Source organism: Salvia splendens, chromosome 13, assembly GCF_004379255.2.
Source record: "Salvia splendens isolate huo1 chromosome 13, SspV2, whole genome shotgun sequence".
NCBI lineage: Eukaryota > Viridiplantae > Streptophyta > Magnoliopsida > Lamiales > Lamiaceae > Salvia > Salvia splendens.
In genome coordinates, this window is record NC_056044.1 from 14,153,870 (window position 1) to 14,177,769 (window position 23,900).

At 40.7% G+C, this 23,900-nt stretch overlaps 3 protein-coding genes and 1 pseudogene across 7 annotated transcripts; 2 read left to right on the plus strand and 2 right to left on the minus strand.

Moving 5' to 3' along the window:
• Nucleotides 1-423: 423 nt before the first annotated feature.
• LOC121760543 lies at nucleotides 424-10,870 on the plus strand (annotated as a pseudogene).
• A 1,619-nt stretch (nucleotides 10,871-12,489) lies between these two features.
• Nucleotides 12,490-13,281, minus strand: LOC121760544 (secreted RxLR effector protein 161-like). Its single transcript, XM_042156195.1, has one exon. The coding sequence runs from the start codon at nucleotides 13,279-13,281 to the stop codon at nucleotides 12,490-12,492; it is 792 nt and encodes a 263-aa protein (XP_042012129.1).
• Nucleotides 13,282-15,093: 1,812 nt separating this feature from the next.
• Nucleotides 15,094-18,468, plus strand: LOC121762401 (AT-hook motif nuclear-localized protein 1-like). 5 transcript variants are annotated; one of them, XM_042158277.1, is made up of 6 exons: nucleotides 15,094-15,444; nucleotides 15,962-16,349; nucleotides 16,610-16,677; nucleotides 16,751-16,882; nucleotides 17,806-17,967; nucleotides 18,045-18,468. In XM_042158277.1, the coding sequence occupies exons 2-6, from the start codon at nucleotides 16,007-16,009 to the stop codon at nucleotides 18,288-18,290; spliced, it is 951 nt and encodes a 316-aa protein (XP_042014211.1). In that variant the 5' UTR covers nucleotides 15,094-15,444; nucleotides 15,962-16,006; the 3' UTR covers nucleotides 18,291-18,468. The 5 variants fall into 5 exon arrangements, with proteins under 5 accessions (XP_042014211.1, XP_042014212.1, XP_042014213.1 ...); XM_042158278.1 differs by having other exon boundaries at nucleotides 15,094-15,391; nucleotides 15,953-16,349; XM_042158279.1 differs by having other exon boundaries at nucleotides 15,094-15,391.
• Nucleotides 18,469-19,773: 1,305 nt separating this feature from the next.
• On the minus strand, nucleotides 19,774-23,469 carry LOC121761386 (protein DOWNY MILDEW RESISTANCE 6-like). Its single transcript, XM_042157041.1, has 6 exons — nucleotides 23,285-23,469; nucleotides 23,116-23,193; nucleotides 21,571-21,929; nucleotides 21,228-21,475; nucleotides 20,828-21,152; nucleotides 19,774-20,307 (listed from the first exon to the last, which is right to left on the minus strand). The coding sequence occupies exons 3-6, from the start codon at nucleotides 21,763-21,765 to the stop codon at nucleotides 20,065-20,067; spliced, it is 1,011 nt and encodes a 336-aa protein (XP_042012975.1). The 5' UTR covers nucleotides 21,766-21,929; nucleotides 23,116-23,193; nucleotides 23,285-23,469; the 3' UTR covers nucleotides 19,774-20,064.
• Between the last annotated feature and the right edge of the window lie 431 nt (nucleotides 23,470-23,900).

The window sequence follows — 23,900 nt, forward strand, 5'->3', positions numbered from 1 at the left end:
AGTTGTTGCATTATTCTATAGAAATAATTAAGGTGTCAGCCATTGAATTTAAACATATATTTGACACTTTGCTATGACGAACCATGGATCACTTAGACCATCCACAATGCCGCCCAGCCGACCGCCCAGCCGAGCGCCGGCGCTGGGCGGTTCGCTGGGCGGTCTATTGCAGTCGCCCAGCGGGCGAATGGAGAGAGAAACCGCGCAGCGCTGGGCGGTCGCGTGGCGCTGGGCGGTGCGCTGGGCGATCCGCTCGGCGCTATTGCAGCGCCCGGATCGCCCAGCGCACCGCCTAGCGCGAAATTTAAATTTTTTTTTCCGAAACACTATATATACGCGCTTTGATCGTCATTTTCATTCGCACTACTTGTTTTAACGAGTACTCTCTCTATCTTAATTTCTGTACAAGAGCAACAACGCGAAATGAGTAACGCTGGTGGTGGTAGTGGTGGTAGCGGAGGGGATGCTGAGGAGTACGAACGTCGAATGGCCGAAGCGTTGGACGCCTATACGACCAACGCGATAAACCAATGGATGGAAAGGGCCTTGCAGCCGGCGATACCTCGACCTCCCCCAGTGGTCCACCGCCGCAGTGTGATTGATCGGGATCACGTAGCTGCACATCAGCGCCTATACGAAGACTACTTCGCACAGGAGCCTCGGTTCAACGCCAACCTTTTCAGGCGTCGTTTTAGGATGAGCAGGGACCTGTTTATGCGTATTGTCAACGCATTGGAGTCTCGATATCTGTATTTCCGCTTCAGGCACGATGCGGCTGGCAGACCCGGCCACACACCTATTCAAAAGTGCACTGCGGCAATCCGGCAGTTGGCCTACGGAGGCGCGGCAGACATGTGGGACGAGTATCTCCACATTGGTGAGACGACTGCCCTGCAATGTCTGAATAATTTCTGTCTGGGAGTGATAGAAGTATTCAATGATCAGTATCTCCGAACGCCTACCCCCGAAGACTGCCAAGATCTGTTGCGGATGCACGGGAGTCAGCATGGGTTCCCGGGTATGTTAGGCAGCATAGATTGTATGCATTGGGAGTGGAAGAACTGTCCCGCAGCCTGGAAGGGGTTCTACACGTCCGGCTACAAGGGAAAGAATCCCACGATGATCCTGGAGGCCGTAGCTGATTACCAGCTTTGGATTTGGCGTATTTTGGGATAGCTGGTTCGAACAACGACCTCAACGTCCTCAACTCGTCGCCACTTTTCAACGAGCAGTGCCAGGGCGTCGGTCCGGCCATCAGTTTTGTCGCCAACGGCAACCAACATGATATGGGCTACTACTTGGCGGATGGGATATACCCTAGGTGGCCCGTCTTTGTGAAGACGATCTGATGCCCAGGAGATGAGAAGAAGGCCTACTTTGCGGCACGACAGGAGTCGGCCCGCAAGGACGTGGAGCGCGCATTTGGTGTGCTCCAGTCTCGATGGGCGGCAATTAAGGGTCCAACGCGTTTGTGGAATGTCCAATGCATTGCTGATATAATGTACGCATGTATTATCATGCACAACATGATTGTCGAAGATGAAGGTGGCGAACTGACCAATTGGGTCAACGACGATAATGAAGCCGGTCCAAGCCACGGCGTGGCCGCCCCCAACGTACGGAGTGGGGTACCTCACGATGAAGCCGGCCTCCTACAAGCACATGCCGACATGCGCCAAACGACGGCTCATATTCGACTCCAAAAGGATTTAATTGAAGAGTTATGGGCGCGGAGGATTGACCGCCGTTAGTTTTTTTATTTATGTAATTTTTTTTAATTAATGTACTTTTTAAATTTTATTAATATTAGTGAATTTTCTTGTTTTTGTGTCGTAAATTTAATTCCGTATATTGTGTGATTGTTAATTATTTCATTTTGTATATATTTGTTAATAGTGATGTGGATATTATGTGGCTAGGCTATGGCTGGGCTATTGCTGGGCTATTTGCTTGTTTTGATGATGTGACTGGAGAATTTTTAGTGTTGATGATGTGGCAGTGGCTAAGCTATTAGGGCTATTCCTATTGTAGATGGTCTTAATTAACCACAAAACCCTACAATCATTATTGGACAAAAAGAGCAACTATAATTTTGTCATCACCATAACCTCGGCTATAGTAAAACCACTTGTCTGTCAATTCAATCATGAGTAACGTTTATAATCATATTTATTGAAATTTTCTTTTCATTGGTGTACGTGATTTGAACTTACTGAATTTCATTTTGTTAGGACATTTCAAAAATTATGAAATTTGATCTAAGTTTGAAAATACTCCCCCCGTCCCTCGTTAAGAGTCACACTTTTCCATTTCGATAAGTCCCCAATTTAGAGTCACACTTCATTTTTACCATAAATGTTAAGTAGGTTGCACGTTCCACTAACTCATTTCACTTATATTTTATTATAAAACCAATATAAAAAAGTGGATCTCATATTACATTAACTTTTTCAACCAACTTTTCTTTACATTTCTTAAAACACATGCCCGGTCAAAGTGTGACTCTTAATCGGGCAAGGAGGGAGTAAGTAAAATCAGAAATAAAAGCGTAGGGGGTTAGGGTTTTCAGTGAGTAAACGCTTTGTGACTACTTCTCTCTCTCTGTCGTGTGTGTGTGAGAGAAAGAGAAGAGATTGATGGAAATGACAGCAGAAAAGACTTGGGAGAGTGGGAGAGACGATGGGATGTCTGTCTCGCACGTGGGAAGTAGTGAGATGATGCAGATGCAGTTGCAGTGGGTACCTGCGGCTGTTGATAGAAACGTTGTGACCTTGATTGCCTTGTTTTGCTTCACGCAATTTATTGTCGCATTACATATTTTCATATTTCTATACTCATATTTTAATTCTCATTTCTGCACATTGCTGTATCTATACGTTTTACCCATGCACTACCACTGAGTGTTACCAAAATATAGAGCCTTAATTTGATTATGAAATTTATCATTTTCACCATAATTTATCAGAACTGCACAGTGTAATACTAGTAGTTACGTTCATTTCTATTTAACTCCTATATTAATTAATGTGAATTAAGTATGTCACTATTAATTTGAGATAAAATGTTATATTATGGTCTGCTTAATTTAGTCACTCTCAAAACCACATTATACTAATTTTTTCCAGAAATAAATTGATTACAGAAAAATGGCTCATTAAATCTATTTTGATCTCATTTTTATTTTATTGTAAAGCAATTTATATGTGAATATCTGACTTTGACTTTACTTTTGCTTTTTTCTTAGTATATTGAATCATTAAACACTAACAATGAGTGATAAAAGCTACTTTGATGCACGTACAATCAACTGACTCACCACCGAATACAAAATCTTGATAGGAATAGGAGTATATATATGTGTAAGCATAGACACATAACATCAAAGCAAAAAACCCTTTCTTCAATTCTCCTCAGCCATTGAACAATTAAAAGGAGTAGTCCTATTAAACGATGAGCTGCGTGGTTGAGGGAGGTGGTGGGCCTTGTGGAGCGTGCAAGTAGTTCCTTCGACGCAAGTGCGTAAAAGGGTGCGTATTTGCACCGTATTTCGACTCCGATCAAGGCGCGGCCCACTTCGCCGCCGTGCACAGGGTCTTCGGGGCTAGCAACGCCGCCGCTTTGCTACGAGGCCCTCGCTAGGGTTAGGGATCCCGTTTACGGCTGCGTCGCCCACATCTTCACTCTTCAGCACCAGGTATTATTTATCATATTTATCACAATAAAGTCGACAAAAAAATTTAAATTCTATGATTTATATTCAATTTTGTTTGATATTGTAAAAATCATGGATTAAATATGCCCGGTCAATGGATTTTGACCAAATAATAAATGTGACGAGACATTTAATTTTGTGAAATTAAATGACATAGCGTCGTTCTACATTTTACGTAGGTAAATGTAGTATATTCACTTTCTCAAATCCGATTTCCGGTGAGTGAGAAATAGTGGATTAAAGTTGGGCATAATTAGCTTTTAATTAAAGCTTAGAGTTGGAGCTTAGGGAATAATTAACTAAGTGTTAATTATCCCACATTGGAGGATTAACACATCTTTAATGTGTATAAATTAAGTGACTTTATGTTACTTAATAATTATAGTGGACCAAGATGGGTGAAAGAGCCCACACGCGCGCACACGCGCGCGCCGCCGCCGCCGCCCGCCCGCCCGAGCCCGTGCTCGCGGGCCGCGGGCCCGGGCCCGGGCCCGATCTCGATCTTGGACTTGGACTTGGACTTGGACTTGGACTTGGACTTGGATCTTGGCAATTGGTCTTTGGGCTTGGTGCTTGGCCCAAACTATTCTTTTTGGACCACCGCCGAGTCAGCAATCCAAGTGGCTTGACACGTCGTCAAGCGAGGCACAGTCACGGGTGCCACGTGAGAAATCCACACGCTCCACACACGGATGGCACACTTCTGCCACACGTCTGTAACCGACGTCGGTTACGAATTGCCATGATGACAGCCATCATGGCTGTTGACCCCCTGCAGTGGACTGAGCCTATAAATAGGCCAGCCATTCCATGCATCACTACACAATTCAAAAAGCATTCTGCATCATAAGCTCTCTCCCTCTCCCTGCATAGTTTTTCTGTCGAAGCTCTGCCCTCTCCTCCATCCAGTTCGCCGGAGCTCTGCTGATTGCGGTGCTGCATCAATAGAGACGTAGCCGTTTTACCTTTGGGGACGACACGCCAAACCGAAGAGCACTACCGGGGCGTATCTCGTCTTGCGGGAAGAGGCCTCCTCGACTCGGCTTTCATACTGGTTTAGTTGTTTCGATTTCTATTGTAATTTCTTTAGTTCAGTTTCTCCTTTTCTTTCTTTTGGGTTGTATTACGCCCGGTTTTGTTATCTTGTAATCCCAGAAACCAACAATCGCAAGACGAGATAACTTGCCTTTGAAGGAATTTGGACTTCTAAACTGAACTAAAACTTCCGAAACATTAACACCTTTTGCTGGAGATGTCGACGGAATCCAACACCGCTGCTGCCAACGCCACCGCCGCTATTCCCTCCACCATGGCGACCACTGGACCGGTCAACACTTCATCGATTCCCTCGATGATGCCAACTCCCGGCTTCCCAGCCGCTTCATCCTCTGTCCCTTGGGTTTGGGACAACCCTTTCGGGGCGTCCACTGGTTCCACCTTTGGTGGTTCGGTTGGTTCCACTTTTAGTGGTTCCTTCGGGTCCTTTAACGGATCGAGTGCTGGGGCCTTCGGGTCTCACACGAATGCTGGGACCTTCGGGTCTCATGCGGGTGCTAGTCCCTTCGGGGCTGGTACGACCATGGCGGGCTCTATGCCCAACATGAATGGTGGGGGCTCTATGCCCAACCATGTTGTTGGCTCCTTCGGGGGCAACGGAATTGGTTCCTTCCAAGGACCAACTGCGGCACCTTTGGCACCAAGAATGATGCCACCTGCCGAGAAGCCACCAAAGTTTGGAGGATCTGACTTCAAGCGGTGGTATCAAAAGATGTTGTTCTACTTGACAACATTGGGCGTCGCCAACTTCCTCACGGAGAACGAGCCGCCCGCGCCAAGCGACCAAGAGACTAGGCTCGAAGTCATGGCGGACTATGAAGCTTGGAGAAAAGGGGATTATCTATGTAAAAACTTTATTTTAAGTGCATTAGATGATAGCCTCTATAATGTATACTCCAATGTAACCACATCTAAACAAATGTGGGAAAGCCTAGAGAAGAAATATAGCATAGACAATGCTGCAGGGACTGAACAGGTTGTAGCATCCAAGTTTATGGACTACAAGATGGTCGACTCTCGACCCATCATGGAGCAAGTCCAAGAGCTCCAAATGATCATCCACTCCTTAGTGGCTGAAGGGATGACCTTGCCCGATAAGTTCCTAAGGTGCACGATCATTGACAAGCTCCCTCCAAGTTGGAAGGACTTCAAGAGTTATCTCAAGCACAAGCGAAAGCAGATGACCCTTGAAGACTTGATCGTGAAGTTGCGCATTGAGGCCGACGTGCGCAAAAGTGATCAAAAGGCTAAGGGCTTCACCCCAAATGAAGCCAAAGCCAATCTGTTGGAGCGGGGCGGTCCCTCTAACAAACGCCCTCGCCCAAACCGTCCAAATGACAAAGGGAAGGGAAAGCAGCCTTCAAGGAAGTTTGAAGGCGACTGCTACAAATGTGGCAAACCGGGCCACTTTGCCAAAGACTGCCGCAGCAAGAAGAAGAAGCCGGCAGCCCACGTCGTTGAGAAGGAGTTCAAGGACTGGGATGAGAACGACCTCATTGCAGTGGTCACTGAAGAGGTTAACCTTGTTGATAACAAGGGAGGCTGGTACATCGACACCGGCGCTACTGCTCATGTTTGCTCCGACAGGAGCAAGTTTGCCTCCTACACTGCTGTTGAAGGGAGGAAGATCAACATGGGGAATCAAGCATCGTCCGAAGTCCTCGGCGTTGGCAACGTGATTCTCATGATGACGTCTGGCCTAACTATCACTTTGAAGGATGTGCTGCATGTCCCGGACATCCGCAAGAACCTAATGTCAGGATCAATACTAGTTAATAAAGGGTTTAAACTTGTATTTGAGTCCGATAGGTTTGTCTTGTATAAGTTTGGAAAATCCATCGGAAAAGGTTATGTAACCGATGGGCTTTTCAAGCTTAGTGTAGCAACTCGAAGTGTTGCAAAGCCATTGGCTAATAATAATAAAGCATCTACTTCCTCTTACTTGACTGAGTGTTCAAATTTGTGGCATTGTAGATTGGGACATGTAAATTCAAAAGCCATTAAAAGATTAGTAAATTTAGATTTACTAAAGGCTAATGAATTGGATATCCAAGATAAATGTGAAATTTGTCTTGAAGCAAAAATGACTAAGTTGCCGTTTCACTCGGTTGAACGAAGCACAAAACCCCTTGAATTAATTCACACGGACGTATGTGATTTAAAGATGGTGCAAACTAGAGGTGGTAAAAAGTACTTTATCACTTTCATAGATGATTGCACAAGATATTGCTACATTTATCTTTTAAGAAGCAAAGATGAAGCAATAGAGGCGTTCAAAAATTATAAGAACGAAGTTGAGAATCAACTTGGTTGTAAAATCAAAATGATTCGAAGCGATAGAGGAGGCGAATATGTAGCCCCGTTTGAGGAGTTATGCAACTCAAGTGGTATAATTCATCAAACAACTGCTCCATATTCACCACAATCTAATGGTGTTGCAGAACGCAAGAATCGAACTCTAAAAGAGATGATGAATGCACTGCTACTCAGTTCAGGATTACCACATAACATGTGGGGGGAAGCTGTTTTGACAGCAAACTATATCTTGAATAAAATCCCTCTCAAAGGAAAAGATGTTACTCCTTATGAGTTGTGGAAGGGAAGGAAGCCATCCTACAAATACCTCAAAGTGTGGGGGTGTTTGGCAAAGGTGATGGTTCCTCCGCCCAAAGAAGTTACAATCGGACCTAAGACGGTTGATTGCATCTTCATTGGATATGCACTTAACAGTAGTGCATATCGATTTGTTGTTCACAAGTCTGAAATATCGACTATCACAGTAGGAACAACAATTGAGTCGAGGAATGCTGTATTTCTCGAAAATACCTTTCCTTGCAAAGATAAGGAAAAGGTATCAACCAATTCTGAGACAAGAATTGAAGAAGCCACTAGTTCTAAACAAGTGGAAGAAGAAGCCACTAGTTCTAAATCAACAGATGCGGAACCTGAATCGCGCAAGCGTGCAAGGCCCGATCCAAAAGATACAGTACTAAGACGTGGTAATAGAGTCAGAACACCAAAAACTTTTGGTCCTGACTACATTGCTTTCATGTTGGATGAAGAACCAACATCGATAAAAGTAGCCTTTGCTGGCCCAGACGGGCTGCATTGGAGAGAAGCTGTTCAAAGCGAAATTGATTCAATTTTGCTAAACCACACATGGGTGTTGGTTGATTTGCCCGAAGGTGCTAAACCTTTAGGATGCAAATGGGTTCTTAAAAGAAAGTTTAAGGCCGATGGAACAGTTGATAAGTATAAAGCCCGATTAGTAGTAAAGGGTTTTAAACAAAAAGAAGGACATGACTTCTTCGATACCTATTCACCTGTAACAAGGATTACATCTATACGAGTGCTTCTCGCTATTGCTGCATTGCACAATCTTGAGATTCATCAAATGGATGTAAAGACCGCGTTTCTAAATGGTGAACTAGAAGATGAAATCTATATGGAACAACCCGAAGGGTTTGTAGTACCTGGACAAGAGAAAAAGGTATGCAAGCTCGTGAAATCCCTATATGGATTGAAACAAGCGCCATTGCAATGGCACTTGAAGTTTGATAATGTGATGTTATCAAATGGGTTTAAAATCAACGAGTGCGACAAATGTGTCTACATCAAGAGCACTAATAACGGTCATGTTATAGTGTGTCTCTACGTTGATGATATGTTAATCTTGGGTAGCAACACTCAAGTAATTAACGATACAAAGGCCATGTTAAAGAGAAACTTTGACATGAAAGACATGGGTCTAGCCGATGTAATTCTTGGAATGAAGATTCTAAGAACGAATGATGGAATCATCTTAACACAATCACATTATGTTGAGAAGATATTGAATAAATTCAAAGCCTATGATGGCGCGCCGGTTAAGACTCCAATTGAACTCGACGTTCACTTGAGCAAAAACAAAGGCGAGCCCGTTGCACAAGAAGAGTATGCACGGGTCATCGGGTGCATTATGTACTTGACTAATTGCACTCGACCTGACATTGCTTGTGCCGTGAACAAGTTAAGTCGTTACACGAGCAATCCAAGCAAAGAGCATTGGAGAGCTCTTGTGAGGGTTTTGAGATATTTAAAACACACTCAAAATCTTGGGCTACACTTCTCGAGATACCCCCCGGTACTTGAAGGGTACTGTGATGCCAATTGGATATCCGATAATAGAGACTCACTTTCAACAAGTGGATATGTCTTTACTATTGGGGGTGGTGCTGTATCGTGGAAATCCACAAAACAGACCTGTATAGCCCGATCAACAATGGAATCGGAGTTCATTGCCTTGGATAAGGCTGGTGAGGAAGCCGAGTGGCTTAAGAACTTCCTTGAAGACATTCCATGTTGGTCTAAGCCAGTGCCACCAGTGCTGATTCACTGCGATAGCCAAGCGGCTATTGGAAGGGCAAACAATGGTTTCTATAACGGTAAGTCTCGACATATACGTCGACGACATAACACCGTGAGACATTTGATCACAACAGGGGTGATTACAATTGACTATGTGAAGTCAATAGATAATCTAGCGGATCCGCTAACCAAAGGGTTAAACCGTGATCAAATGAATAAGTTGCTAGAGGGAATGGGTTTGAAATCCACAAACTAAAGAATTGTCATAGTGGTAACCCAACCATGATGACTGGAGATCCCAAGAACTTGGTTCAAAGGGACAACTAAGCTATGAGAGTTCATGAGAAACACTCAACTATATCTATTCCCTAGAGAGCAATAGAGTGTTGGAGAGCTTGCCTAGTGGTAAAGGCTAAGTCTATGACTTTTAATGGTTCTTAAGGATCTCAAAGAGATGGAATTCTCAAAGAGACCAAGTATGGCAAGGTACTTGACTAAGAATCACCTATGTAAGTGCGAAGTGTGGTCGCTTCATAAAAAAACGCACTTATGAATCCAAAGTGGTGTCCAAGACCGCAATGGACACAAAACGTGAGAACGGATGAGGTTGAGGTGTTTAAGTGTTAACACCATTGTCTCGGTGCACGCCGTGGGGGATTAGTTCAAAGCATCGCGCTACTAAGCCGCCTGTGTATCCGATGGTGTCGACTATGGAGGGTTCAAAGTCAACAACTACCTATCCTTATGCTTATATACCTCTCGAGGGTTGAGCTTGTGTCTGCATGCATATGCATTTGGCTATTTCCACTCATGTGGGGGATTGTAAAAATCATGGATTAAATATGCCCGGTCAATGGATTTTGACCAAATAATAAATGTGACGAGACATTTAATTTTGTGAAATTAAATGACATAGCGTCGTTCTACATTTTACGTAGGTAAATGTAGTATATTCACTTTCTCAAATCCGATTTCCGGTGAGTGAGAAATAGTGGATTAAAGTTGGGCATAATTAGCTTTTAATTAAAGCTTAGAGTTGGAGCTTAGGGAATAATTAACTAAGTGTTAATTATCCCACATTGGAGGATTAACACATCTTTAATGTGTATAAATTAAGTGACTTTATGTTACTTAATAATTATAGTGGACCAAGATGGGTGAAAGAGCCCACACGCGCGCACACGCGCGCGCCGCCGCCGCCGCCCGCCCGCCCGAGCCCGTGCCCGTGCCCGTGCTCGCGGTCGCGGGCCGCGGGCCCGGACCCGGGCCCGAGCCCGAGCCCGATCCCGATCTCGATCTTGGACTTGGACTTGGACTTGGTCTTTGGGTGGTCTTTGGGCTTGGTGCTTGGCCCAAACTATTCTTTTTGTAATTTCTTTAGTTCAGTTTCTCCTTTTCTTTCTTTTGGGTTGTATTACGCCCGGTTTTGTTATCTTGTAATCCCAGAAACCAACAGATATCGATTAAAATTTGACCATAATTAATGTACTTATGTTGTGCATTTAGGTTGTGAATCTCCAAGCCGAATTGGCTCACACTCAAGCTCGCATCTCGACACTTCAGCACACTCCATCGTCGCTTCCAGTGCTTAACTCCTCCATGGTCGAGACTTCGCCGTCGTCGTTGGGGATGGTGAGTTTTTGCAGCTCAGTTGATCAAGAAGTTGAAGATGATGGTGACCTCCAATCACTAGCTCGAGAATACATTTCTAGATACTTCCCAGGAGTTAGATTTATGCCTCCAACTCCACACTAATTGGTCAACTCTTTTTTTTGTTATCTTTAGTATCTAGCTTGCTTCATCTCTTATTTTCTTGCCTGACTCCTTTTGAGTAGTTACAAGAAAGAAATTGTGGGAAGAATGTTCATTCAGTAATGCCAATCATATTCATAGTTAGTTAAGGAGAGAGAGATATAATTGAGGAGGGACCAATCAAGAAGTGGATCATGGTACAAATGCTACAAAATAATACTTCTTTTCCTAAAAATATGAACTTTGGAAACGATACAAGTTTTAATTAATGCAAAATGAGTATGCAAATTGAGAGAAGGAAAGAAAAAAAAAATGGATAAAGTAAAAGAGATGAGAGAAAAAGTAATGATGACTGCGTTAATGGATTGTGATGGATTGTGAGATCTATTTCTCAAAATGAAAATTTTCTATTTATAGGAAATGAGTCTACAAAAATAGTAAGATAATCTAATAGTATTACAAAAATAAAGCTGACTAGATTCATTGGATTTAAATATATTGTGAAATTTTGTTATACATTTCAAAAATTGAACTAAATGAGGAAGACTAATCTATATTTTTCTAGGAAATGGAATCGACAATATAATTGTCAAGTTTCAATTTTTCTCATTTACTTAATTAGCATATAAATGAATGTCTTTGTAGGTTATCAAAATGAGCTTACTTAATCAAAATAAAAAAAATGAAATGAAAATTTATTGTTTTAGTGAAATAGCCTCCCCATTTCGAACATCACAAAAAACACATTGTTTTTTTTATATAAATTGATAGTAAATAAGAAAAATTGAATTTTAAAGTAGTAGTACTCACCCGTCCTCGAATGGAAGCCCTGTTTTTCCAATTCCATCAATATGCAAATAGGAGACTTGTTTCATTTTTTATTCACATTCCACTAACTCATTCTTCTCACATTTTATTTAATATTAATAGTACTTATTTTAATAAGAGGAGCATGGTATTTTTATCAGCTCTATTACTATATGATATCTATGCTGCGAATAAGTACTCCTTCTGTGATCGCGGTTGATCGAGTGTTGAAGAACTACGAGTAAGCGATGAACAAGAACGAAGAACACACCGGAGTTTACGTGGTTCGCGTAAAATGACCTACATCCACGGAGGAGACGATCTACTATATTCACTTAACAACAAGAATATAACTACAATGAATTACAATCAATGATCACACTCAAATCACTCCACTCCAATCTGAGAAAACCCTAACTCTCGGAACTCTCTAATGTGGAAGATGATCTCACAAAGATAGTGTGTTGTTGTAACTCTCTAACTAACTATGCTATGCTAGGATCTTATATATATACACTCTCCCAGCTCCACGGTAGACGGCTCGGCTCACACACAAAGCTCACTTCCGATTCCAACCGTTTTAACTAACTTCACATAGCTAATTGTATGAAGGTCCCTGAGCTTCATAACTTGTTCAATCAGCTCACACCATGCACTAACAAATCTCCACCTTGTGACTGGTGAACAAGTTCTGATCGCCTCCTCTCATCCCCTCTTCTAGTTCTGCTCCAATCCGATCAAGCAATATCTCAACTTGGTGCTGGGGATTACCTTTGTTAGCATGTCTGAAGCGTTGTCATCCGTTGACACCTTTGTCACCTCACTGCTCCCTTATTCACCTCATCACGTATGAAATGAAGCCTCACATCCACATGCTTGCTCCTTTCATGAAAGGTCTGGTGCTTAGTTAGACAGATTGCACTTGCAGAGTCACACTTTATCTCCACAGAATCTTGCTTAACCCCAAAGTCTCCAAGGATCCCCTTCAGCCAAAATGACTCCTTCACTGCCTCAGCAAGAGCTATGTACTCTGCTTCTGTAGTAGAGAGAGCCACTACTGATTGAAGGCAAGATTTCCAACTCACAGCAGCACCATTTAGAGTGAACACATAGCCAGATTGTGACTTCCGGGTGTCATAACTCACTGCATAATCTGAGTCTGAGAAACCAATCAACTGATCTCCACCTTGACTCTTACTTCTTCTGAACACTATGGCATAATCAGTTGTCCCCTTTAGGTACCTCATCAACCACTTAAGGGCATGCCAATGCTCTATCCCAGGATCAGCCATGAATCTACTCACTACACACATGGCATGGGCAACATCAGGTCTGGTACAAACCATCGTATACATTATACTTCCAATAATGCTAGCATAAGGGATCTTGTCCATTTCCTTTCTCTGTGCATCAGTAGCTGGACATTGCTCCTTGCTGAGCCTGAACTGCTGTGCCATAGGGAGTGTGACTGGTTTTGAGTCTTGCATCTGAAACCTCTTCAGCACTTTATCTAGGTAGTCTCTCTGTGTCAGTCTTAACTCACCTCTGCCTCTGTCTCTAACCATATCCATGCCCAGAATCTTCTTGGCATTGCCAAGATCCTTCATATCGAACTCCTCCTGCAGCTGGCCTTTAACCTTCTTTATCTCAGCTAAATTGGGAGCTGCTACATGTCATCAACGTAGAGCAGCAGATAAGCTGACACCTCTCCATTCACCTTTCTGATGTAAACACAATCATCATACCTGGACTTCTCAAAGCCAATCTTCAGCATATACTCATCGAACTTCAGATACCACTGTCTGGAACTTTGCTTGAGGCCATACAAACTTTTTCTGAGCAAGCACACCTTTCCTTCATCTCCTTTCTTGACAAACCCCTCGGGCTGATCCATGTATATGGTTTCCTCCAAGTCACCATGCAAGAATGTCGTTTTGACATCCAACTGGTGTAATTCCCAATCTCTTTGCACAATAACAGCCAATAGAAGTCTTATGGAGCTATGCTTGACCATAGGAGAGAATACTTCATTGTAGTCGATTCCCTCCTTTTGTGTATAACCCTTTGCAACCAAACGCGCTTTATATCTCACATTATCATTCTGAAATGCTTCTATCTTCTTCTTGAAGACCCACTTTGACCCCACTGGTTTCTGATCCTTCGGCCTGAGAACCAACACCCATGTCTTGTTTTTGTACAAAGAGTCAATCTCTTCTTGCATTGCTCTGAGCCACTTATCCTTCTCTGGAGTTCTCACTGCCTCTTTGTAAGTGAAAGGCTCATGATAATCGATGCTCTCTGCCACAGTCAGTGCATAATACATCATATCATAATCTATCAATATCCTTTAGTAATTTTCTGGATTTATACAATTCAACAGAGGAAAGATGAAAAAATGTTAGAATATTGGATGCCAAAATCTTCATTTAAGGTGGCAAATTTGGGTTTCTTTAACTAAAATTATCACATATAGGGAAATTTGCTAAAAAAAATATTCCAATCTTATAAGCAATCATATATACTTCTTTCGTCCATTAATTCTACATAAGAAATTTTGTTTTATTTAATCAATTGAGTCTCATTTTCCACTAACAATAATTCAATCATTCTTTTCTTACTTTATCAATTACGCATTAAAATTCATATCGTTTCAAAATTAGTTTGTTTCTACACCGAGGGAATATAATTTACCTAAATAATCCCAAAATATTCTTGCCTCAAGAATATATGCCCATTTATTAATTCATATTGTAATGTACTCCCTCCGTCCCGGACTACTTGCACTTATTTCCTTTTTGGGCGTCCCAAGTTATTTGCACTCTTTCCATTTTTAGTAAAAATTATTACCTACCGCCGCAATTGTTGACTTTGTTATACACTCATTCCTTAATCTCCGTACCGAAAAGGAAATGTGCGAGTAGTCCGGGACGGAGGGAGTATTAATTTTATAAATGAAATGAAGGTTTTCCCAAATTTTGTAGTTGTTTAAATATTCAAATAGAAGAAAATGCTTAGAGCGCGCCTTAGGGCGCCCCACTGCAGGTTGAAGGGCATGAGGATAAAATGCTGACATATCAATGTATAGGGCGAGCTTTAGAGCGCCCATTCCCACTGTGGATGCCCTTGTGCTTATCCATAATATAGATAAACAGCTTATCAAAACAACCAAAAGAAGTACAAAAAAATTAATGTCCCACCTCACAATCACCAACATTAATAACTCTGTCCTAATCACTCCTTTGACCTTAATCTTGTCCCAAACGTTAAAAAGATGAGTGGCTTAATTAGTAATTAATGCTAGTTTTCATGGTATTTCTGCTTGATCACTCAGCTAAAACATCTGAGAGAAAAGGACACAAGGCAAGGCAGGACCGCTGCAAGAACCAGAAAAGTTGAGACAAATTGCTACTGCTTGGGTCCCCATACATCATTTAATAATGCCTTCTTCACCTTTAAATGCAAAATATTAATTCTAAATTCTAAAAGAAGCTTTCACATTTTTCCATTAATAAAGATTATTACTTTACCTCCATTATTTCCACTGGATTAATTAGTTTTGCTCTCCTAGATCTTGAATTTCTGAGCCGGGCTCGACTTAATCACATTAGCTTTTGTTTCTTGATTTGTGGGGCTTTAGTCATAATTCGTTCTTGCTCGAGAAGAGAAGCGGAAATAACAAGAAATTAGTTTCAGTTTTCTTGAAAACTGTAATTAGCTGTAAGTTGAGCTTGGATCTGAGGGGTAGTAGTAATAGTTTACTGTGTAAAAGTGTAAGTGTAATTTCTCCAATTTCCTCTTTTTAAAATTTTTATGCGAAATTCTTGATTTAATGAGTTTACTTGAGCTGTGAATTTTTGTTCTGTTAATTTTGTCACCTTTGTTTTTAGGGTATTTTTACCTTCTGTTTGTTTTGTTTGTTTCTGGGTTTTGCATGGCTTGATTTCTCTTCCTTATTTTTCATGTGATTGTGGCAAAAAATTTAATCTTTTTGGATTTGGGATGAGGTTAGAGAAGGTTTCAGGTTTGTACACTGGAAAAAATCCTTATTGTGTCTGGAATTCTCTAGATTCTAGATGTTTCAAATTGTGGGTTGGAATTAAGAAAGCCCATCTATGGTATTTCCATTTTTAGCATATGGGAAAATATTTAGCCTTAATTGTTCCCTATTTTAACATTTCTTGATCAATTATGAATCTTGCTAACCTACATGTTGTTAGATTTCGTTACTTCTGGTAAACTTTTATGAACTCAAGTTTATGTGGTTGAAATTTTTTCAAGGGATGTCAGGATTTTAGCATTAGCATATCGCAGAGAATCTGCATTAGAGAGGCTATGGATTCGGATAAAGCAATGGCTTCTGGAGTGACAGTTATCGGGCACGGAGCTCCATCGACATACCATGTAGCTCCAAGGATGGAAAGTTCTGAATTTGGAACTTCTCAAATGACTCCACCAGTGATGAATGCAGCAGGCTCGGAGAGGAAGAAGAGAGGCCGGCCTAGGAAGTATAAGCCGGACGAGTCACCAAGCAGAGCTTTTTCTTCGGTGCAGGTATCATCGTCTGCTCCACCTACTGCTGGCAAGGCCTATGGGGAGGATGTTAAGCCAGGTACCCTGGCCCAGGCCACCACTTCCGAGAAGAAGCATAAGAGTAAAATCGGAACAGAAAAATTAGGTATTAGTAGCGCGTTCTGTTTCTCATTAACTGGGGCTAAGATGCATATTTGTTTGAAACGTTGCTTATGGTGTTCTTGATATATTTCATACTACATCTATTTAACTAGGTTCGTCAGTCACTTTCCTTCCTTGGAATATTATGAGGTTTCAAACTGGAGAATCTTAGTGCCACTTGTTTAACTCAAATGTACCACAATGTTCATTTTGGGGTTATTCGATGCTTTCATCAAGTTGCTTATTTCTTCCCCGTATTGTCAGATGACTGGATTAAATGTTTAACTGGCTCAAGTTTTTTACCGCATGTGATCACTGTGAATGCTGGCGAGGTATATTTGTCAAGAACTAGAGGAAACATATGCTGTAGTGTCATTCACTGCCTAACTGATTTGTGGTTATTAGGATATCTCGTTGAAGATAATGGAGTTCTCTCGACAAGGGCCGCGAGCTGTGTGCATAATATCTGGCAGCGGGAGAGTGTCAAATGTGACACTTCGACATCCTAATTCCTCTGGTGGAATTTTGACTTATGAGGTAGCATTTTAACTTTTGAAATCACAGTGAAAGCAAACTGAAGTATAATCGCATTGTCACCAGTACTTGCTCAGCTCAGATAACTAGGGATCTCCACTCTCATTTCTCTTTAAGAGCAACCATCGACAATTTCTCTGCATCTATTTATCTTATTCAGGCATATATAAATAATATGCTATTTGCTTCCAAGTAGTTGGTCTCATAATCAAGATTGCCATTATCAAGATGTGATTGTCTTTTACTACCTATATAACTTGGATGATGAGGTTCGAGGGTTTGTGTATTTCTTATATATTGCTGCCACAGATTATATATTGCTGCCACAGATTCGTCTCAGCTAGGGCATAACAATACATTCTGATCTATGAACTTCGACACTCACTTCTTTAGTGCTTTGTGTAATGTTTAGTCTCTCTTATTCAAAGTTATTACACCGAGCTGAGCTAGTGGTCACTATAGAATCATGTGATGTTCATATACCGACACGGCACAAGAAAAATGACCATTGCACCATCATTGTTAGTTTAACCTCCTAGTTCAGACTGAAACAACACAGGCTCAAATATAAGATCTGGAGCAATTGCTTTTTTTTACCCGATTCCTGTTCCCTTTCAGTGGTTAATCTCCCTAGAAAGGTTTCATGCTGTGATCTTTGCTGGAATCCATACGAGCATTGGCTATTTTAGCGGATAGTGGCTCAACGTAACTAAATTCTACTTTGCCTCTGTTTTAACCTTAACAAAGATACATATGTGATAATCAGTTTATGTAATAAAGCATTTTAGCCGTTAGCATTCGTGATTATAGGGCTTCTAACCAAACTATGTGTAAGGTCTAGTTGCGTTTCATCATTCATAGCTGCTCTTTGCTTCCATTTTCTCTGATCATAGCTCAAGATGTTTCTTCCAATAAATGATCTCTAGGGTCTTTTTGAAATCCTTTCCTTTTCTGGATCCTTCACGCCAACGGAGATGCCAGACAAATACGGAAGATCCGGTATGATGACCATAACCTTGTCTGGAGCTGATGGTCGTGTCGTGGGAGGTTTGGTTTCTGGATTGACAGTTGCTGCCACTCCAGTAAAGGTATACTTCCATTTCATCTCCCTCTTTCTATCATTGCCACTGCTGATTTCTTGAAGGCTATTTATATTCTCTCTCAGATTGTTGTTGCAAGTTACCTAGTGGGAATTTCCCATGAGCTAAAACCAAAGAAGCAGCAGTACACAGTTAATGCATCGGTTCCGGGTGGCTCCCCTTTGTCGAACCAGGACAAGAATATCTCCGGCAACATCCAAAGGCCTAGCTGCTTCAGCTCTGCTGACCACCCCACTGGCTGGGCAGCAATTCAGACTGCAGAAAAGTCGAGGAGTTCCACGGCCGACATCAATATATCACTGCAGGGATAGTCTTAACAATCATGATGTTTGACTCTTGGTAGGAACTAGTAGTAGTAAACTTATCATTGTCTCCCTCCTTAACAAGTGACCTCCATGACACACTGCTGCATAGCATTGATGCTCTTTTCACTATTCTTGACATGTATTGATGGTTATCGGGGTTGTGCAATGACAGATTTCGTTTTAATTCTCGTTTTTCACTTTTACTAATAAACGGACACGTGGATATCGCCCTGCTGCACCAACATTACAAGTCTAAATTACCCAACAATATGCTACCAGTACTTGATAAGTTCTTGAATGACTTAAAAATTATGGAGTGAGATAAGATTTGAGTGCCTTCTCTTTGTAAAGAAGTCAATTTTGACAAACAGCTGCCTTTTTGGTAACTGTCTTATACCTACTCTGTAATATTATAATCAAACTAATGTAATGATTCCAATATTCATTTAGGCAGTGATTAGTAAGCTATGCAGATCTCTCTTTACTAGTTTGATGATAGTCTCTCTCTATCAGATTGCCATTATAATCAAAGAACTTCAAATAGTTTCTTGTATTTCTCTGAGTAATATCATGAATAAAACGGGGGGAAAAAGACAAAACCTAACAAACATGGAGAAGCAAAAAGGATGTTAAAATTCTATTGCAACACATGATGTCACAAAACAGAGTATTTCAACATGTTTGTTTGGAAAGCATTCTAATCTCACAATTTTAAGTAAGTAGGGAAGAAATTACCAATCTCTCAAGAGAGAAAAAGATGAAACTAATGAGAGAAGCCAAACCTTTACTCCTTTTTTACCTCATATTTAACCATCAACACCTATTTCTTGCTCTTGCTAGAATTCTTCTCTATCAATCAATATTGGGACCATGTCCAAATCTTCATCTCTGCGTTGCTGCTGCAGCCATACTTGACAGATATAATCCAAACTCAAACTTGATCAGAGATGATGATGATATCTCTGCATCTTTATCTCTCGATCATGACCGAGACACGATCACAGACAGCGAGAACGCTGTCAATTACATTGAGGAACATCATGAGTTTAAGTGCAAGAAAACCGATGAGTTTGATGGTGATAGTGATGGATGTGGGTACGAGGGCGACGACGAAGATGACGGAGAGGATGAAGAAGATAGTTTGAGCGACAAGATAGAAGAATTTATAGCTGGGAGGAAGAGGGAATGGAGGGAAGAGATTGTCAGAGAAAGGTTCCTGCGCCTTTAAGCCAGCAGATAGTTTTTGAGATTCTTGTTTTCTGCACATTCTGTTTTGATGTTTTTGTTTGTAAATTAAGGTGTTAGGTTTTTACTATTACATGTCTAAGAGCATTTTGCATCGTTTATTTTCAGAATTATACTTATATTATAGCATGAACTTTGATTTAGTAACAACATTTTAGTCCAAATTTAACCCCATTATTTTAGTTGCATTGACAGATAAGGCACACACTATGGAAAAATAACAGAAAAAATAATAAAGCTGCAATTACTGGAATATAAATTTATTGATCTTGCCAATATGTATGTATAGTGAACAAAATAGCTACACAATAAGGCACCACACTTGGTCATACTAAAACTACACTTGCCACACTATCATTGAATATTTAAGACACATGAGACTCTAAATCTGCAGCTCTTCTGCTTTATGCTAAAACAACAGAATGCCATTGACACAAACAGGAAAAAACTACGAGCCAACGGATGCAAAATACTGCTAAAATCAAGTTTTCAAGGGAGAGAATTCGAAGAGGAGATGCAAATCGAAAACACAATACTAATTCTTGAATAGTTCCAAGCAGTGCTCCTGGTCCAGGTTCCGGCTCCAGAACTTCTTGTAATACTCAGCATATGTGAAATCTGTGTAGACAGCTTGATCATTTCCTGTTGTCAGTTCCTTTGGAGCGCTTATGTTGGCTGAGTCACACGGGCAGAGGAACGAAGCAACTGACAGTCTAGCTCTATTTGCATTTACAACAGCTCGGTGCCAAACACTTCTATACTTCCCATTGCTTAAAGCCTACACACAGAAATGAAGTTGCACAGATAAAAAACGATGTATAGAATCCACTACATAAACAGATAAACAATTTTGAGCATGTTTGATTATGTTTATATGTCGATCTAATGTGGAGTATTAGTCAAAGTAAACGTTCCGTTCAGGGATTATAAACCAAAATGCGTATCTAATAATTCAGGACTCATCCTTGCCGTGGAGGCATAGTTCTTCCAATGTTCATTTCAGATGTAAGGTCAAGTTTATAATCTCGTAAAATTGTAATATCACAAATTGAGTGGTTAACAGAAATCTAAGCTGCATAAGTATCGACTCAATGAACTTTCTTGCAACTTGGAAAACCATTTTGGCAAGCAGAGAGCGTTCGGGGCGTTATGAAATTTGGAACCACGGAGGAGCTCGAAATGAGAAGTTCAAATTGACACTGTTATACAACTAACTCAGCAAAATCGAACATGCTAAGATTTGATCCATAATGCAGTTTCTTCCTGTAAGGGACATCCATAATGAAATTCCGGTATACCTGAATTTGGTCACCAAGATTAATGACGAAGGCATCAGGCTGGGGTTTTATTGCTAACCATTTACCATCCTTAAGAACTTGAAGGCCAGACACTTGAAGATCTTGGAGCAGAATGGTGAGAGCGTTCGGATCCGTATGTGCAGGTAGTCCGTACGTGAGATCAGGTTCCGGGCAAGCAGGATAATAGTTGATGGCCATATGTTGCCCTTGTTCTCCCAATACATCCTTTAGAATGTCTTTCTGCAAGCCTAGGCTCTCAGATATGGCTTCTTGCAGTCTGAACCCGAGCGCTCGAGCTTCTATGCAGTACGCACTTACAATATCCCTACACATAACAAATATAGAATCATCACTTTCAATTCTTGCAATAGTGCATAATATGATAAGGAATTTGGCTTACGTAAAAGAAGAGGGATTAGAAGGCCATTCGGGCGCGTATTTTTCCAAGGGATAACAATGGAGCCGGAGATAGTCCCTCCAATTGTGAACAGTCTCCTTCCTCACGTTGAAACTCGTTGAGAGTCGCATAGTCTTGGAAGGGTCGTCTGAGTACAACTTCATCTTCTCCTCCACGGATAAACTGAAGAATTCGTGAGCCACCTTCACCATACTATCCGCTAATTCTTTCGATAAACCATGATTGATCACCTATACATAAATTTTGTAAAATAAATATATATTGTGCAACAAATTGGTGATTTAGACATGTAGACTTGTAGTTTAGTTGAATATTATTAGAAAACCTGAAAGAAACCGTATTCTCGACATGCATCACCGATCTGTTTCACTAACAAGCCACGATCTTTACATCCCAAATCAATGACGGGAACATCATTGCACTCTGAAACTTCAGATAGTCTGGGTCTATCGGATTCAGGGCGGATGTAGCTACTAGGGAGGCTTGAGAACTCGACTCCACTAATGACCTTTGTTTCCATGGCACCGAGCTTTACTATGGTTGAACAAGCTCTAGATAACCGTCGAAAAACGTCCCCAGTTTGAGGCTTAGGAAGCTTACAGAGAGGGCAAGGTGGATAAGAGCCAGATTGAGGGATGGATCTTTCAAAAATTCCCTTTGTATTCACAGATTGATGCTGAGTGCCTGAACAATTCAATGGTACATGATCAAATTTAGCTATTCAGTTTCTTCTCTGCCAAATGATAAATCAATACAATTCCAAAAAGTATTGAAGTCAGCTCTCATATCTTAGACCATTTCTCAAATCAATACAACCAATAAAGAAACTGTCACTGCAGAAAAGCAGCCATGTATCATTAACATTAATTTGCAAAATGAGTCCAATCAGGCATATTTGCTTAATAATGGAAATCCAACATTCAACTCCTTTTCAAAATGTGAAAGACAATGCTCTAAGGTGTATCAAGGCAAGACAAAATGAGATCCCATTTATTTAAAAATGAAATGCATGTGCCCAAACACAAGAAAACAAAGCAAGCACAATCACTGTTTGTCAATTTACATATTCACACCACATGCCTGCCCAGTAGTACATGGCTCATATTGAAAACATGTCAAGAGCCATATCTGACAGAGATGGAAGATGCTGGAAACAATGGTGGGAGAAAGGTGTAATAAAATTGAATAAACTCCGACTTCAAGATTCTGACCAAATTCACCTTGTGTCAGGTAAGGTCATTGCGGTAACAAAACACAACAAATAGAGATGTTGAATTCATTCATCAAATTCTGAGTTGGTATTGATTAGTAGTACTAATCTATTAACAAGACTTTATTTACTTCTACATGCTCCTTGCAACAGTTCTTGCAAGGCCACGACTCCAAAGAAATTTGCAGCTCCCTCAAAATAAGAGTTTATCAAGTTTCACACTGTATTCACAAAATACAAAACTGTGGATTGCCTTTCGGTTATTTCAATCTCTTGTTAGTTGAAGAAGGCATGCAAAACTTCTGGTTTTTTTTATAGATTTAGCCCAGAAAAAAAAAAACACCATTTTCAACAGAGATACAAATATTCCAATCTCCTAAAAAATCAAGATATCAGTTCATGTAATGCTAACTCAATGATGAAGTGGACCCAAAATTGGAATAAAATGCAAAGACTCGATTTTTAAGTACTAAAAAAAGCCTTAAAACCTTTTCAGTTAATTACTGTATTCTACTATTCTAATGTTATAAAGGTATCAGCCATCATTAATCAACGTTCCAGACATGCAAGAAAAGAATAACAAGAGAAAATTTACAAAAACAATAGTAAAAAATGGTAAATATTGAAAAATTGAGAAGGAGGGAAGAGAAAGAATGGCACCTCAAGCACTGTCTTCCACTCCCAATGAGCAACCCAAGCTTCACCTTCATTTCACAAGTGAAAAAGGAAGGCAATGCCCTTTGAGTTTAAATAAACGAAAATATTAGTAAGTTTCAATTTTAAAAAATAATGGGAAAAATAAATAAATAACTGTAGTAGTATTAAATACCTGTTTGCAGGTGGTGACAGATGATGAATTGCAGGCAATTACCGTCGATTGATGCCACCGGAGCCCAGCTGACGTCAACACGGGGAAACACGATGACGTCATACTTACAAGTCACGTGACGTGTAAACGGTAACTGGAAGTAAATGCTGGAATAGTCCAGTTGCGGCGGCGCCGGCTCGTGGTTCCAGGGGGAGGATCCCCTACTGTGTTTAAAAACACAGCAGGCCATGCAGTGGTTAAAACGCGTCAATTTACATATAAAACGCATCAAATCTTAGTGACGAAGATTGCAAATGAAATATTATTAAAATATAAAATATACGTACCCTTCCCATTCTCTTGTTCTTTCATTTTTACCCCATTTCTTTGATCAAGTCATTTCTTCACGTGGCCCACGGCCGCTTTTATATTTTACATGCAATACTTTTTTTTTTATTTTACAATCATGATATAAAAAATTATTTATTAAATACAATACACATACACTTGTTATAATTTTATTGAACTAATCTGACAATAACACAAAATGATAGTAGTATGTATATTTTCCACGATATAAACTTTGAATATTACAGAAAAAGTTTAAAACATATAATATAAATATAAACAGAATGAA

Excerpts from the sequence above, each read along its gene's own strand:
- LOC121760544 (XM_042156195.1), bottom strand. The coding sequence starts at position 13,281 with ATGAAGGATCTTGGCAATGCCAAGAAGATTCTGGGCATGGATATGGTT.
- LOC121762401 (XM_042158277.1), top strand. The coding sequence starts at position 16,007 with ATGGATTCGGATAAAGCAATGGCTTCTGGAGTGACAGTTATCGGGCAC. Across the intron at positions 16,678-16,750 it reads TCACTGTGAATGCTGGCGAG|GATATCTCGTTGAAGATAAT; the intron begins GTATATTTGTCA and ends TGTGGTTATTAG. Across the intron at positions 16,883-17,805 it reads GTGGAATTTTGACTTATGAG|GGTCTTTTTGAAATCCTTTC; the intron begins GTAGCATTTTAA and ends AATGATCTCTAG.
- LOC121761386 (XM_042157041.1), bottom strand. The coding sequence starts at position 21,765 with ATGGAAACAAAGGTCATTAGTGGAGTCGAGTTCTCAAGCCTCCCTAGT. Across the intron at positions 21,153-21,227 it reads TCTAATCCCTCTTCTTTTAC|GGATATTGTAAGTGCGTACT; the intron begins GTAAGCCAAATT and ends TGTTATGTGTAG. Across the intron at positions 20,308-20,827 it reads ATCTTGGTGACCAAATTCAG|GCTTTAAGCAATGGGAAGTA; the intron begins GTATACCGGAAT and ends TTCTGTGTGTAG.